Source organism: Orycteropus afer, unplaced genomic scaffold (genome assembly GCF_000298275.1).
Source record: "Orycteropus afer afer isolate SDZICR_OR568_19922 unplaced genomic scaffold, OryAfe1.0 scaffold00211, whole genome shotgun sequence".
Taxonomy (NCBI): domain Eukaryota; kingdom Metazoa; phylum Chordata; class Mammalia; order Tubulidentata; family Orycteropodidae; genus Orycteropus; species Orycteropus afer.
Window position 1 is genome coordinate 3,530,750 of NW_006921798.1, and position 18,144 is coordinate 3,548,893.

An 18,144-nucleotide genomic window follows, 5' to 3' on the forward strand; every position below is an offset into this window, starting at 1 on the left:
GCTGCCTGTTTTTTGTTTTGTTTTGTTTTGTTTCTTTTTAATCAACAGATTCACACAGAACTAACCCTGTTTATTCATCTTATGCAGGCATCAGTCTGCTCAATCTTCTTGGTAAAGAGGACACTTAAGCAAAGAAATGACAACATCACAATGCACAGAATTATCAACACAAAGGCGGACAGACTTGCCATTTGCTTCTTTGAAGAGCATACAGATCCATGAAATAGCAGAGGCTGAAGTGAATTAGCTAGTTGAGTCTGTAGCATGCGGCTAATTAATACCTGCAGTTAATAGAAAATTCTTAAAACTGTACATATTTGAGCAATGAACTTGTCATATAATTTTATATAAAACTGTTTTACAGTATAGCAAGAGAGATGAGCACCAGAAAACATGTATTTTGTGGACTAACGTATCTCCGTGAATCCAGTAAGCTCCATTTTGGATTTAACTGGCTGTATTTAAATGGACACACTGCTCATCAGCAGATGCATGGCTAAAAGCAAAAACATTTTGCAAGCTTTCCTTAAAAAAAATCAACGTTGCATTCTAAACTGAAAGTAAACTTTTTCTTTAACAAACATCTCAGTACCTTAGCATTGTTCAAGTTGTCAAAGCTTAGGTAGACAAAGTGCTTCTAAAACACCATTTAAAATATTTATACATATACATGTGTGTACATATACATATATATATGTACAGCTATACGTTTATAGTCCTACAAGGACGTCACTGGATAAGCAAAATCCAGCAGCCTTTAAAATATCCACATTTTAAAAACTAAGCTTGTGTAAGAATAGGTAATTATGGTAAAAAGTTGAATGAAAGGTACCCTTATTTTTCAAGGGCACTGGAGTACACTGATAGCATCTTGATGATATAAAGGCATTAAATTTTCTACTATTAAAGACACCATTTTCTTAGCACCATTTCTTAGAACATCCAAACAAATTCAGTGTTTTGCTGTCTATTCATTTAGGCTTCCTGTAGCTATCTTGATAAATAAAAGTTAATAGTGAGATTACAGTAAAAACTGCATGTTAAAAAGCCATAATTCCAGTATTTCAGTACATCGTATATTAAGCACCAGATGGTATTTTAAGATTCCTGCCACTGTAATACTACAGTACTTGTTTGTGTTCCATGACTAGGCAAACTTGATATTATTTAAAGTGGTCACAGATGTGTAGAGTTGTAAGGGGGGTGGGGTGGGAAATCACATTTACATATTATCTTATCCAATAATAGAACCAGTGTTTAAAAATGCAAATTGCGAAACACTTTCTTCCCCCACCTTCTTTTTGCATAGAATGCTTTGGTCTTTTTCCTAGATGCCATCTGCGACCACTTAGGAGTCAGTGGAAATTAAGTGCTATGGTAAAATCACCTCTTTTCTGCTGGTTTTTCCCCCACCACATTTATCTTGAATACTATGTCCTTACCCCACTGCCCACATCATGAGAACTATTACATGACTGACAGGTTGGTTGTGGTCTTTTCAAATGAGGTAACCAACAAAAGGGTGACATTATATATATCTGTTGTAAGGCCCTGTGACCCGAGTGAAGGCATATGGAGATGTAGTTACTGTGGAGTCTGTGGTCGCGGACATGGTCCTTTCAGTAAGGGACTTGATGAAGCGCAGGTAAGTGGGTTCTGAAGGTTCATGCGGCTCAGTGGGCTCCCGTTTCACTTTTTTGCCATGGGATTTCTGAGGCACGTAGTCTGGGCCATACTTTTCACACTCTTCTTCTTTCTCACGGGCTTTTTCAGCCATTTTGGCTTCCCAAAGAGCTAAGCCATGTTTGGGCTCATTCAGGCTCTTATGCTGGTAAAAAACAAGTGAGATCCTGGTGGGGTGGTTCCTATTGGGATTCTTTAAAGGGGTTGTGGCATGCAGCTCGCGCTTCGCACACTCGATAAGGATTGACCCATGAGTTGGAGCCACAGCCACTCCCCCAATGTCAGGATCCAGAAAGCTCTGCTCACTGTCTGACCACACCTCATCATTGTCCTCTGCAGCAGACGCCACACCCAGGACTGCTACTGAAGGCGGCTTTTCCTGAATGCCAGCATCGTTTGACTTGTGTAAACCTTCTTGGGCAGAAGCAGCTCTCTCATGGGTAAGCATCTTCAACAATCCATTAGCTGTGTGGGAAAGCATGTCATTCTCTTTGTTTTGGAGATGTAGAGCATGGAGAGAGCTACTGAACATGCCTGGAGCTGCACTATAATTATGGATGATATGAGACGATGGATGATGTTCACCATTTTTATAGTCTATGCTTGGGTTGGTCAAATTGGGTGGTAATCTAGAGGGGGCTTCAATGAAGTGGCCATCCATCTCATGAGTAGAATAAGGAGGAAATGTCCCTACATGGTGTACATTTGGTCGAATAGTACAACTGGTGAAGGCATCTCCGTGCATATTTTGGTTTCCATATCCTAAGTACTTGGAAGAAAAACTCTGACTATTTCCAAACCCTTGCTGGTATAATGTATGGATGGGTGGTAGGTTTAGTTTAGAGAGAGGGTCTTGGTTTGGATATCTATACAAATCCATGGGCTGAGACTGAGGAGAATAGGAACCCAGATATGGGGCACAGTTGTCCATTGATACATTACCATTGCACTGATATGATGGATATTGGTTGTTCTGATTCAAAAGCCCAGGATAGGAGTTCACGGGATTGGAAGAATTAAAATATGATCCTGCAGTTTGGGATGAGGTGGAGTAGAGGTTCATTGGGTTGGCACCTCCATAAATATCTGAAGTGTGTGAAGAACTTGGATAAGGACTGACTGGATTGGGCTGTCTCATATATAGACTGGTGGGTCCAGAAGAAGAGTAAGAGTTGATAGATTCTGACTGAGGGTGATCAGTCAAGGGGTGATGTGGCTGCTGCTGATGCATTCGCTGTGGCTGTTGCTGGGGTTGCTGCGGCTGTTGGGGTTGTGGTGGCTGCTGTGGCTGTTGTGGCTGCTTCTGTGGCTGTTGGAGCTGCTTTTGTGATTGCTGGGGCTGTGACTGGGGCTGCTGGGACTGCTGAATGACTGGTCCTGAAAGTCGTAAAAGTTCTGTGGACAGGGTAAGAGAAAGCAGGGACAAAGAGGCTTGGACCGCTACTAGGATTATGCAATATTTATCAAACAATTACAAAAGCAATGTCAAGGTTCTGACCACTGACAACATTTTTTTTTGTCTGAAGTATTAGAAATGAAAATGGTAAATCCTGTAATGGTATAATCTGGTAAGTGAAGAAAATGTAATAAACTTTCAAAAGCCCTTCCACTCAGAGCATTATGTTCTTCTGGAGCTTCTTTGTCTCTGAGCATATCACACATAACCTCTACCAGAAACTGCCTCCTTCCTCCATGCCATCTCCCCATGTTTCCCTGGTTTACCTAACCTTTCCTCTAGGAATCCTATGACTCACATCTTCTGATGCTTCTCTAATACTGACTGTGAACATGGATCAAATAAAGCAATAATAATACTGTATTGTAATTATCTGGTTTTAGTCCTCTCATCCACCCCACACTACATAGTTCTAAGCACAGGGGCCACATTTTAGTTTTTCATTGCCTAGCACTGAATAAAATTTGTTAAGTAATTAAAATAAAGAAATGTGAGATTTGCTAGAGAAGATTCAGCAATGTTATAAGGCAAAAATAAAAAAGACAAAATGACAAAAGCCCTCTTATATAATCAGCAAACCCTATTCACCAACATGCTTTTCAGAGAGGAAATTTACACAGTTGTTAATGGAATGTTGAAGAAACTTTCGGATTTGTAAGTGAAACTTTAAAAAGTCATACTTTTGTTTCATGATGTCACTTAAAAAAAAAAAAAAAAAGAAGAAGAGTTATATGAGTTAGAAACAAGTAAATAGAGCTAAATTGCTGGTCCTGAGAACTGAAGTGACTGTTATTGGAAGAAACCTATTAGAAAGGACTAGAGACAAAGTTCTATCCCATTATACATTAAGGCTAACCTACAGGAGATAGCAGGAAGTGTAACTTCCTTAGTGTAACTCAACCAATAAACAATTGTTTATTAAACATCTTTAACATATTGTTCTAAATTACCTAGTATCTCTGAGTCTGAACATGAATCAGAAGTCAATATACCCTAAAGATGGTTCGTGCTAAGCAAATTGGTACACTAATTGAAAAGACACATACTTTTCTCTTTTTTAAATGACAAAGCCAATACCATCTTCAAAATTTGGATATGGGCATTAACTTTGTTCTGTGAGCTTTTATGATATTAGTTATAGATATGTTGTTATGTGCCAAGGAGTCGGACCTGGCTCATAGCGACACTTCCTTGGGTCTCTGAGGCAGTATCACTACAGAAGTAGATTGCCCAATCTTCCTTCTGAGGAATGGCTGGTGGGTTTGAACCACTAGCCTTCTGGTTAGCAGTCAAGTGCCTTAGGCACTATGCTACCAGAGCAGCAGCCTAATATTTCCTTTGGAAAGAAAATATCAAATTTGCTATTGATAAATAGTAAGCATTTCATTCTGTTATACATAAAGTCACTGTGAGTTGGAGCTGACTCAATGGCACCTAACAACAACAAAAATATTGATGAGTAATACTGTACTGCTTATTGGCATAACTTATTTGATGGACAAAAGTTTTCTAAGACCACTGCATTTGGCTATCCCTCCTAAACCTCAAACTCAACATGTCTAAAGAAAGTTATCTTATTCTCCTCCTCCCTACTATAAATCTTATTTTCAAACTTCTTACTTCAATAAATCACATCTAGGCTTAAAACTTTGGGGTTCCACTTCAATTGTACTTTTTCTTCATTCTAATGCTTAGTTACCAGATCCTACTGATTTCCATTTTAGAAAACATCATTTCCACATTTTTTGCTACATCTCCATTGTTGCCAGCAAAATTCAGTCTCTTATTATCTCACTCTTGGTTCAATGAGTCTGTCCCCAAACTATTAGTTCTTCTACTTTTAATTTGGCCTATCTACCACTGCCAGATTAAGTCTAATTTTATTGTATCACTTACCTATTATAAAACTTTGTCATCTGTCATAGAATAAAACCCAAACTTCTCCATCAATCAAGCTGGGGTTGATGGTAAAATAACTCATTACTATCTCCTGGAACAAAGCCTGGCCCTTACTACTTTAGAGAAGATTCTGGCATAGAACTAAGACCATTGTTGTTGTTGTTGTCATGTGCCGTCGAGTCGGCCCCGACTCATAGCGACCCCTCCTTGGGTTTCCGAGGCAGTATCACTACGGAAGTAGGATTGCCCAACCTTCCTTCCGGGGAGTGGCTGGTGGGTACCAATACTAAATTCACAAAATGAACAATGTTTCACTATAATACAAGTATCACATAGTGCTTCATATTAACTTTCTACCATTCATCTGTCTGTCTTTCATATGGTGGTGGCTTAAGTGTTGTTATGATCCTGGAAGTGATGCCACCAGTATTTTAAATACCAGCAGGGTCACCCATGGTAGACAGGTTTCAGTGAAGCTTCCAGATTAGGACAGACTAGGAAGAAGAACATGGCCAGGTCCACTTCTAAATAACATTGGTCACTGAGAACCTTATGAACAGCAGGGGAATATTGTCTAATATAATGTCAGAATATGAGCCCTTCAGGTTAGAAGGCACTCAAAATATAACTAGGGAAGAGATGCCTCCTTAAAGTAGAGGTGATCTTAATGATGTGTGAAGTAAAGTTTCTGGGACCTTCATTTGCTGGGTGGCATGACTCAAAATGAAAAGAAACAGCTGCAAACATCCATTAATAACAGGTGAATGTACAGAGTATGAATCTAGGAAAATGAGAAGCTGTTAAAAATGAAATGGAACACACAAAGATTAATATACTAGGTACGCTGTTGTTGTTGTTGTTATGTGCCATCGAGTTGGACCTGACTCATAGTGACCCCTCCTTGGGTTTCCAAGGCAGTATCACTATGGAAGTAGATTGATTGCCCAACCTTCCTTCCGAAGAGTGGCTGGTGGGTTTGAACTGCCAGTCTTCTGGTTAGCAGTCAAGTGCCTTAGGCACTATGCTACCAGAGCTCCTATACTAGGTATAAGTGAACTGAAATGGACTGTGTTGGCCATTTTGAATCAGACAGTCATATGGTCTACTATGCTAGGAATGACAAATTGAAAGGGAATGAGTGGTATTCATGACTAAAAAAATAAAAAAGAACATCTCAAGATCTATACTAAAGCACAATGCTGTCAGTGACAGGATAATATCCATATATCTATAAGGAAGACTAGTGAATATGACTATTATTCAAATTTACACACCAATCACTAAAGCCAAAGATGAAGATGCTGAAGATTTTTACCATCCTCTTCAGTTGAAATTGATCAAACATGCACTCAATATGCATTGATAATTACTGGTGATTGGAGTACAAAAGTTGGAAACAAAGAAGCAGCACTAATAGTGGGAAAATGAGCCTTGATAGAAATGATGCTGGAAATTGCATGACAGAATTTTGCAAAACCAACTACTTGTTCATTGCAAATACCTTTTTTAAACAACTTAAGCAGTGATTATACATGTGTGGACTTCACCAGATGGAATATAGAGGAATCAAATCAACTACATCTTTTGAAAGAGGCAATGGAGAAGCTTAATATCAGTCAGAACAGGACAGAGTCAACTGTGGAACAGACCATTAATTGCTCACATGTAAGTTTAAGATGAAACAGAAGTAAATTAAAACAAGTCCATGAAAGGGAAAATATGACCTTCAGTATATCCCTCTCTTAATACAGAGACCATCTGAAGAATAGATTTGATTCACTGAACACCAGTGACTAAAGACCAGATGAGTTGTATGATGACATCAAACATGAAGAAAGCAAATAGTCATTAAAAAAGGCAGGAAAGGAAGAGAAGAACAAAATAGATGTCAGAAGAGATTGGAACTTGCTCTTGAATGCAGAGTAGGTAAGATTAGTGGAAGAAATGATGAAGTAAAAGACTGAACAGCAGATTTCAAAGAACAGCTTGAGAGGACAAAGTATTACAATGAAATGTGCAATGAATGATCTGGAGTTGGAAAATCAAAGAGGAAGAACACACTTGGCATTTTTCAAGCTGAAGGAATGAAGAAAAAATTCAAGCCTCAAGTTGTGATACTGAAGGATTCTATGGATAAAATACTGAATAATGCAGGAAGCATCAAAAGAAGATGAAAGGAATACAAAAATCACTGCACCAAAAGGAATTAATTGACATTCAGCCATTTCAGGAGGCAGAATATGATCAAGAACCAATGGTACTGCAGGAAGAAGTCTAAGGTACACTGAAGGAACTGGTGAAAAACAAGGCTCTGGGAACTTATGGAATATCCATTGAGATGTTTCACCAAATGTATGCAGCACTGGAGATGCTCAATCATTTATGCCAAGAAATTTGGCAAATAGCTACCTGGCTAATCAACTGGAAGAGATTCACTTTTATGCCCATTCCAAAGAAAGGTGATCCAATAGAATGCAGAAATTATCTAATAATATCATTAATATAATACACAAGTAATGTTTTGCTGAAGATAATTCAAAAACAGTTGTAGCAGTACATTGACAGGTAATGGCCAGAAATTTAAGATTCAGAACAGGGTATGGAATAAGGGATATCATTGATGATGTTAGATGGATCTTGGCTGAAAGCAAATAAAATCAGAAGATGTTTACCTGTGTTTTATGGACTACACAAAGGCATTTGACTATGTAAATCTTAACAAATTATGGATAACATTGCTGTGGTAGTTAAGTCTGTGTGTCAGCTTGGCTGGGCTATGGTCTTAAGTGCCTTAGCAGGTAGATGTAGTTATTCCCCATGATGGAACTGGATATGGTATAATCACCTCCATGGTGGAATCTGCTATGAGCCACTAAGTAGTTGCCTTTGAGGTGTGGCCTGCTTCCAATGTATATGGAGAAACTTTGGGAAAGGTCTCTAGTTTTTGGCACATTTTGGGCTGTGTTGCCTGCTGATCTTGGGATTGTTCCTCTACTTGGACCAGTGGCCTGCCATGTTGCCTGATGATCTTGGGATTGTGCCATTTCATCTGCTGATCTTGGGTGTATCAGCCTCCGCAGTCATCAGCTGCATGAGTTATGAGAAGCCTCTAGCTCCAGTGGGCCTGGAACAAGAGGCAGAGCTGAAGATCAAGGTCAAGGAACCTTCATCCAGTCTATAGAGCCAGCACTCTGAATTTGGACTTTTAGCCTCCTAAACTGTAAAAGAATAAATTCCTGTTTGTTAAAGTCATCCACTTGTGGTATTTCTGTTATAGCAGCACTAGAGAATCAAGACAATTGCAAGGAATGGGAATTCCAGAACACTTAATTGTGTTCATGAGGAGTCTGTACATAGACCAAGAGGCTGTTGTTTGAACAGAACAAGGACATATTTTAAAATCAGGAAGGCTGTGTGCCATGGTGTATCTTTTCACCATACTTATTCAATCTGTGTGCTGAGCAAATGATCTGAGAAGCTGGACTTTATGAAGAAGAATGTGGCATCAGGATTGGAGGAAGGCTCATCAACAACCTGTGATATGCAGATGATACAACCACTTCTTGCTCAAAGTGAAAAAAACTTGAAGCACTTAGATGAAGATCAAAGACTACAACCTTCAGTATGGATTACACCCCAACATAAGGAAAGCAAAAATCCTCACAACTGAACCAATAAGCAACATCATTATAAGCAGAAAAGACTGAAGTTTTCATGGATTTCATTTTACTTTGGATCCATAATCAACATCCATAGACATAGCCATCAAGAAATCAAATGTCTTATTGCATTGGGCAAATCTGCTGCAAAAGGCCTCTTTAAAGTGTTAAAGAGCAAAGATGTCATTCTGCAAACAAAAGTGTGCCTGACAAGCCATGGTATTTTTAATAGCCTCATATGTGAGAGCTGGACAATGAATAAAGGTAGACAGCAGAAAAACTGATGCATTTGAACTATGGTGCTGTCAAAGAACTCTGAATGTACCATGGACTGCCAGAAGCATGAACAAGTTTGTCTTAGAGGAAGTACAGTTGGGATGTTCCTTAAAAGTGAGAATGGCCACACTTCATCTCTCATACTTTGGTCATATTGTCAGAAGGGACCAGTCCCTTGAGAAGGATATCATGCTGGGTAAAATAGAGGGTCAGCAAAAACGGGGAAGACCCTGAATGAGATGGACTGCCACAGTGGCTTGACAATAGGCTCAAGCATGTCAATGATTCTGACTGGGCAGTATTTTCTTCTGTTTTATGCAGGGTTGCTATGAGTTGAATCCAACTCAGTGGCACCTGATAACAATCACATTAAATTTACCTGTCAACTGTTTAGCCTGGTTCACATTTTCAGTCTGCTTTGTACGTGAAGAGGCTGATTTTTCCTTTTCATTCTTATTGGAGCTGTTCTCCTGAGATGAAAGCTTCTCAGCTGCAGCTTTCTTGGCTTCTAGTTTCCTTTGCCGGCACGTCTTGACTGGCTCTGCTAACATTCTTACTTTCCGCCGAAAAGAGCTCAGTACCTGAATGGCACCATTTCGTTTTTTCTCCTCCTGAGCTTCTACACTCCCAAACTCATCCATGTCAGAGACTTTGTATAGAGGCAGAACATGGAGCTGCTCATCCTCAGGTTTTCCACCAATTTCCCGATTGTCTTCTCTAGTAAGGGTGCATACCTGGTAGGGAAATAAGATAACACAATTTCCGTTTCAGGTCCAAAAGAAAAGAAAAGAAGTGTGTGTGTGTGTGTGTGAGAGAGAGAGAGAGAGAGAGAGAGTGTGTATTTCTCTCTCATTTAAATTTGTGGTAGTGGCCTAACTGGACAAGATCAGTGGCATGCACATTACTATAAAGTCATGCATATTTGTTATTAATAAATATTATGTCAAAATGGTATAAGGAAGTAAAGATAAATTCATATTAAAATTATTTTTTAGCTTAGCAGTAGTTTACCTGTGGTGACTCAGTTCTTCATATTAATTTCTGATTCTAAGGGAAGGAAATAATACTCCTACTAAAATGAAATAATCTCATTTTTCACATTTCAAAAATAGGAGGTGATATAAAAAATGGCTTAAAGTTTCTTCTACCAAACAATCTCCTCTGTTTTTGGTAGTGTCACATTTGCCTTATCTCATATTATTGAACACAAAGAAATTCACATCCTTCCTCAAAACTGTCTCCTTTGCTGTGTTTAAGACATTTTTACATGGTAACATAGTGAAAATCCGGATAGTGAAAAATTAGAGATTTGGTAGATATAGGCAATATGTAACTTAACATTGTTTCTACCCTTCCGTTTCTTCTTGCTCTCTACTTTGTTAAATCCAACTTATTACTTCTCTTCTCTGACTTTTTTTTTTTTTTTTTTTCTGAGATAGCCCTACATACAAGGAGGGGACTCTGAAAAACAAACGCAAAAAGCTTTCTCTTGCTTTGATAATTTAATGGTACATTGTTTCTTGTTTCTTTCATTAGCCACAACTAAATTGTTTTTAGTGAAAGATGATTTGTTCATTTTTAAATGCTAGTTGATTCATTCTGCTGTATATAAGGTCGCTATGAGTTGGACATGACTTGACCGCACTGAACAACAATGACAGCTGATTTTCGATTGATGGGGAGAATGTGACCATGGTTAATCTAAAACAAAACAAACAAACAAAAAAAATCAAACAAAATTCACTGCCATTGAGTCGATTCCAACTTATTGTGACCCCATTGGGTTTCCAAAGCTGTAAATCGTTACGGAAGCAGACTGCTCCATCTTTCTTCTGTGGAGTAGCTAGTGGGTTCGAACCACCAACCTTTTGTTTAGCAGCCAAGTGCCTTAACCACTATACCACCAGAGCTCCCTAATCTAAAACACAACGTAATATAAAATTATTGAAAGGAATTTGATCATCTTTATAACAGACTTAGCTTATAAATAAGTTTAACATGAGATAATAGTAAAGTAAGTTTTTTCATTTCCTGCACATAAAGTCTTCCAAATCCTTGTCTCAGAGTACCATGTTACCTTTCCCCACATATTTATCCTTACTCAGTTCTTTCGTATCTTGTTGTTGTTGTTGTTATGTGCCGTCGAGTCGGCCCCGACTCATAGCGACCCCTCCTTGGGTTTCCGAGGCAGTATCACTACGGAAGTAGGATTGCCCAACCTTCCTTCCGAGGAGTGGCAGGTGGGTTTGAACCGCCAGCCGTCTGGTTAGCAGGCAAGTGTCTTAGCCACTATGCTACCAGAGCTCCCGTATCTAGTACTTCACAAAACCCATGACCTATCGAAGCAAACTCTTTTCCATTTTAAACATCGTTCTGCTTGCTATCATGTGTTGAAATGATACATGGCTATCTTTAGGAACAACTAGAGCTCCAGCTCTCTTTTATTTTTCCCATTTCCTAGAAAGTAGCAATGTATGATTAGTGATAACTTCAGATGTCAGGGTAAATAATAAGCCTCGTGTTTGCTCCTCTAGATCAGAGGTTGGCAAACTATGACCTGTGGTCAATCTGCTTCACAGCTTGTTTTTGTGTGGCCAGCAAACTTAAGAGTGGTTTTTACATTTTTAAACAGTTAAACAAACAAAGTAATGACTGACAGAAACCCTATGCAGCCTGCAAAGTCTAAAGTACTTACTATCTGGTCCTTTATAGAAAAAGTTTTCTGGTCCCTGTGTTCTAGATCATCAAACCAATACCTTATCTGCTTCTCAATAAAAACTGCATACCAGCTTTTTCAAATTACCTCAGCTTTATCTATTACCATGGGGAATTGTCTTCTACTCAAGTAGATGACTTTGATGTCTGGCTTGTATTTTTCATCTAATGTCTCATCAGTCATCTTCCTCACATACACAAACATCTATGTTGATGACCCATTAGATTGATTTACAGTTCCTTGACTTCCTTACATTTTTCACCATTTATCTCTACTTTGCATTTTCCTTCTCTACATACAAAGCCACATCCTGGACTTTTGTCAGTATAAAACATTGCTTGACTCTAAGACTTTATCTCCTTTTCCCTCTCCCAACCTCTGTCCCCCACCAAAGCTTCTAATTAACAAGACCTAACCCATTTTATTCGCTTAATACATAGTGTCATAATGGGCTCTTTTGTATTCAAAACCTTATATAGTAGTTACTGTGACAATGACTCATCCTTGCATTTCTCATTTCTACTTCTCTTTGCAAGGTTTGGTACCTTGGCTTGTATAAACTAATTATAATCTACCAGATATCTGACATTTGACATTTGGCTGCTAACCAGCAAATTGGCACTTCAAACCCACCAGTTGCCCCATGGGAGAAAGATGAGGCAATCTCCTTCCATAAAGATTTATAGCCTTGGAAACTCAGCTGGGGTTGCTATGAGTCAGAATCTGACTCCATGGCTGTGGTTTAGTTTGTTTTTTTAGATATCTGACACTGAAGTATGAAGGATTATAGCTGTCTGTCAGTTTGTCCTACTGTGGTGGTTGTATATTGCTGGAAGCTATGCCACCAGTATGTCAAATACTAGCAGAGTCATTCATGGTGGGCAGGTTTCAGTGGAGCTTCCAGACTAAGACAGGAAGAAAGGCCTGGTGATCTACTTCTGAACTAGCCAATGAAAACTCTGTGGATCACTACAGAATGTTGTTCAGATACAGTCTAGAAGGTAAGTATGCTAGGATGGAAGGAACTCAAAATGCACAGTGGCCAAAATTGACTCAAGTAATGATTTTGAAGATGGCACAAGACTTCAGTTATATTTCATTCTTTTGCACATAGCATCAGACCTGATTCAATGGCAACTAACAACAGCAACAACAAGACATAGTCACTGATTTACATTTACTAAGAATTTCTAGGATTCTAATGTACTTCAACAGTGTTCCCCTAACGTGCCAAGAGGACTAGTTAGGTCAAACAAGGTCACCGTACAATAGCAATTCATTCATGAAAACACAGTTGTGCAGTGATACTTGCAGAGAACATATTACTCTAACCAAATGTGGCTAATTTCCAGCCTTTACTCTTCAGCTGCTACCCTGTCCTCAGCCCCCACGTACCAAGGTGCTACCATTCTGCATGTTGTGCAAGTCTCTATGGGCATGAGCACAGAAGTCCAGACACGCAGTGACCCCTGAAAATGGACGGCCTTCCTTCAGACCCAGACGGCACTCTGGTGCTCTGTCTTCATATTCAATCTGAAAAATAAAAGTGTGTATTTATGTATGTGGGAATGGGGAGGTATGTTATTTAGAACTTTAAAAAAAATGTTGTGTATTTTATATCCAGAAACAAATGGACTGACACAATAGAGAGCAAATATCTGGACACAATATTTGTCAAAACTTGCTAAAGGTTTCTTTTTACATTAATGAGGTATAATGAATACACATTAAGTGGCATATATTTAAAGTATACTATTTAATAAAATTTGATGTGTATACACCATGAAACCAATGACAAAATCAAAATAATGTATATATCCATCACTAGGAGGTTTCATCTTTCCTTTTTGTAATTCATCTCTTCCACCCTGTTTCTTCCATTTATGTAGATCTGTTATGTTTTCTTGAAGTAGTCTTTTGTAGTTTTCTTTGTACAGGTCTTTTGTGTTCCTGGTAAGATTTATTTCAAAGTGTTTTATTTATTTATTTATTGGTAGCTATTGTAAATGGTATTGGTTTCCTTATTTCTTTTTAAGCAATGTCTTTGCTGGTGTAGAGGAATCCAACTGATTTTTGGATGTTGATCTTGTATCCTGCCACTATGCTATATCTCTCAATTAGTTCCAGCAGTTTTATTTATTTATTTATTTATTTATTTATTTATTTATTATTGAGTCTCTTGGATTTTCTAGTTATGGGATCATATGATCAACAAATAGGGATAATTTTCCTTCTTCCTTACCAGTTTGGATGCCTTTGATTTCCCTTTCTTGCTTTATTGCCCTGGCTAGGACTTCCAATATAATGTTGAATAGAAGTGTTGATGGGAGGGCATCCTGGTCTAGTTCCTGTTCGCAAGGGGAGTGGTTTCAGTCTCTCTCCATTGAGAATAATGGTGGCTGTTGGTTTTGCATATATGCCCTTTATTATGTTGATGAATGTTCCTTCTATTCCTATGTGGCTGACACTTTTTATCAGGAATGGGTTGATTTTATCAAATATCTTTTCTGAATCGATTGACATGATCATGTGGTTCTTTTCTTTTATGTGATGGACGACATTGATTGTTTTTCTAATGTTGAACCATCTTGCATACTTGATATGAACTCCACGTGGTCATAATGTATTATTTTTATGTTATGTTGTTAAAGTCTATTGGCTAGAACTTTGTTGAAGATTTTTACATCTATATTCATGAGAGATATCGGTCTGTAGTTTCCCTTTTTAATGATGTCTTTGCCTGGTTTTGGTATCAAGGTTATGCTTGTTTCATAAAATGAATTTGGGAGGATTCCATCCTTTTCTATATTCTGGAATAATTTCAGTGGCATTGGTGTCAGTTCTTCTCTGAATGTTTGGTAGAAGTCTCCACTGAAACCATAGGGCCAGGATTTTTTTTAGTTGGTAATTTTTTTTATGACTTATTCAACATCTTCTTTTGTTTTGGATCTGTTCAACTTTTCCACATCAGTCTGTGTTAGTTTAGGTAAGTAGTGTGTTTCCAGAAATCTGTCCATTTCTTCTAGATTTTCAAATTTGTTGCAGTACAGTTCTTCATAGTATCCTGATATTATCTTTTAATTTCAGTTGGTTCTGTTGTGATGTCACTCAATTTGTTTCTTATTTGTGTTATTTGTATTCTTTCCTTCTTTTCCTTTGTTAAATTTGCCAGTAGTTTGTCAACTTTATTAATCTTTTCAAAAAACCAACTTCTAGCCTTGCTGTTTTTTCTATTGAATTTCTGTTTCATTGATTTCTGATTGAATATCTGTTAATTATTTCCTATTTGTTATTATTTTCTTTTTCTGTTGAATGTAGGCTTTTCTTGCTGTTCTTTTCCTAATTGTAGGAAATGTTGGGTTAAGGTGTGGATTTTGGCTCTTTCTTCTTTTTTGATGTGTACATTTATTGCTATAAATTGGCCGCTGATCACTGCTTTTGCTATGTCCCAAAGATTTGGGTATGTTGTGCTTTTATTCTCATTTGATTCAAGGAACTTTTTAATTTCATTTTTATTTCTTCTATTACCTAGTTGTTCTTAAGCAGGGTGTCATTCAGTTTCCATGTGTTTGCTCTTTTTCCATTGATCTTCTTATTTTTGATTTCTAATTTCATAGCATTGTGATCTGAGAAGATGCTCTGCAATATTTCAATGTTTTTAAATTTATTAAAGCTTGCTTTATGGCCTAACATATGGTCTATCCTGGAGAATGTGCCATGTGTACTGGAAAAGAATGCATATTGTGCTGATGTTGGGTGAAGAGCTCTGTAGATGTCTATAAGGTCAAGTTGGTGGATTGTATTGTTAGCTCTTCTGTGTCTTTGTTGAGTTTCTTTCCAGTTGTTCTATTTTTGATTACATGTGGTGTATTAAAATCTCCTGCTATGACTGTGGAGTCGTCTATTTGTCTTTTCAATTCTGTTAAAGTCTGATTTATGTATTTTGGGACTCTTTCATTGGATCTATAGACAGCTATTATGGTTATCTCTTCTTGTTCAATTGATCCTTAATCATTATATAATATCCTTCCTTGTCCCTTATGGTGGTTTTTGTCTTAAAGTCAGTTTGATCAGAAATTAATATTACCACTCCTGTTCTTTTTTGGTTGCTATTTGCTTGATATATCTTTTTCCAACCTTTGATTTTTAGTCTATCTTTGTCTTTGTCTTGTAGACAGCATATTGATGGGTTATGTTTTCTTATCCAGTCTGCAAATCTCTGTCTCTTGAATGGTGCATTTAATCCATTGACATTCAGTGTAATTATCGACAAGTACGAATTCGTAGCTGTCATTTTGTTATGTGTTTTTTCATGGTGTTCCTGGTTTCTTTGTTCCATATAATTTTCTGTGCTAAGCTCATTTTGTTTAGGAATCATGTTATCATTTCCTTCATTGCTATTGTTTTAGTATTTGCTAAATATATGTGATTGTCCTCTTTTTCTTTTTTTACTGTCATGTGAAGTTTTATCATTTTTCTTTGAGTTTACTCTGTGATTTACAATTTTCTCCCTGAGTTGAGAACAGTCCATTCTATCTTGCAATTCCCTTGACTTCCTCACCATTTGAAAGTTCTGTAACTATACTGTTTTTTCCCTCTTTTGTTTTTTAGTTGTCCTCCTTTGCTAATTGATGTCTCTGGTTCTCTGTTTATAATCCTGTAAGCTTATTTTACATTGGATACTTCCCTAACTGGATTGGTTTCTGGGATATGTCATCATATGTATTAATGGCCAGTTGTTGTTTGCTATTACTGGTTTTCTGTTCAAAGGACTCCCTTTAATATCTCTTGGAAGGCTGATCTGGTTTTGACAAATTCCCTTAATTCCTGCTTATCTGGAAATGTCCTAATTTCACCATCATATTTGAGGGACAATTTTGCTGGGTATATAATTCTTGGTTGGAAATTTTTCTCTTTCAGGGTTTTATATATACCATCACATTACCTTCTCACCTGCATGGTTTCTGCTGAGAAATCAGAACTTAGTCTTATTAGTTGCCCTTTGTAGGTAACTTTTCATTTTTCCTATGCTGCATTCAGGATTCTTTTTTGTCCTGATGAGTTCTGTTTTGATGAGTTTGATTATAACATGTCTTGGTGATTTTGTTTTGAGATCTATCCTGTTTGGGGTTTGTTAGACTACCTGAATGGATATAATCTCATGTTTCATCTTATCAGAGAAGTTCTGTTCCAAGAAATCTTGGACAATTTTTTCAGTGGTTTTATTTTTCTTTTCCTGTTCTGGATTCTGATTACATGTACGTTACTCCTTTTGATGGTATCCCATGTGAATCTTAGGTTTTCTTCATTTTGTTTTTATCTTTTTTCTGATTGTTCCTTTTCGAAAGAAATATTCAGGTATTTGTCTTCAATCTCATTAATTCTGTCTTCATTGAATAGATTCTACTCTTTTGCCCTTTCAGTGTGTTATCTATTCCTGAAAATTTAGTATTAATCTTCTGGATTTCTATCTGTAGGTTTTATATCATTTCTAATTTTTCATTTATTTTGTCATTTTGTTCTTGTAATTTCTTCTGAATTTCTTCTAACATTTTGTGTTTTCCTTAATTTTGTCAGTGTTTTCCTTGATTTGTCTCTCAGTCCTTTGAAGGTACCTAAATATAATTCTTTTGAATTCCTTCTCAGGGAGTTCCAATGCTGCTTCCTCCTCAGGGATGTATTCTGGGTCCGTATCCTGCTCCCTTGTTTCTACTGGCTTATCTTACTTTTTTGTGTGGACTGTGATGGTCTCTTGTGTTCAAGATATTATGACTTTGCTGTATGTATATTTAATTGATGATTATATGTTGGAATGTTTTGCCCAAGGTTTTTTTTTTTGGATGTATCTGAATAAGCAGGGTACTGTGCTACTCTATTTGCTACTTGGCAGCACTTATACACTTATCACTTGTCTTCTGGTGGATGTGATAAAGAATGAGAGTGGCTGCACAGATCTCTGTTAACTGGTTGTGAAGAGCAGTTAAGGGTGAGTTGGGATCTTTTTGGTGGTTGTGTATGATTGGCCAGTTGGTGCAGAAGGAAGTGGTTGCTCTCACTGAGTAAGTGGAGCTGCAGGAGACGCAGGTGTGGTTGGGTCATATGGGCATGGTTGCTGTCTCCCACTCAATTAGACAAAAATAACAATCGAAAAACCATCAAAAAAGTAAAGGCAAGAGGACAAAAACACACACTGCAAAAACACACATGAAGAATCACCAGAAAGAGAAAAAAAGAAAAAGAAGGAAGGCAGTAAATGAGAGAAAATATTTAAAGAAATACTTTAAAAAGCCAAAAGAAATATGAATAGAAAAAGAGGGGACCTGCAATATCTGGGGAGTGGAGAATAAGAGAAAAGTGGTAGAGTAGGAGAATAATGAAGAAGAAAAATAGGAAAAATGCAAAAGAAAACAAGGAATGGGGAGAACCAAAAAGGAAAAAGAAAAAGAAAAAAAAAA

The 18,144-nt window shown here is 37.5% G+C and overlaps 1 protein-coding gene across 1 annotated transcript in view; it reads right to left on the reverse strand.

The window, feature by feature from the left end:
• Positions 1-1,528: 1,528 nt before the first annotated feature.
• Positions 1,529-18,144, reverse strand: part of TET2 (tet methylcytosine dioxygenase 2) — a 50,162-nt gene continuing 33,546 nt past the window's right edge. The window contains exons 7-9 of the mRNA XM_007948300.1: positions 13,085-13,222; positions 9,353-9,707; positions 1,529-3,078 (exon numbers count right to left, since the gene is read on the reverse strand). Coding sequence (XP_007946491.1) covers positions 1,529-3,078; positions 9,353-9,707; positions 13,085-13,222 — 2,043 coding nt within the window. The remainder of the gene's footprint in view (positions 3,079-9,352; positions 9,708-13,084; positions 13,223-18,144) is intronic.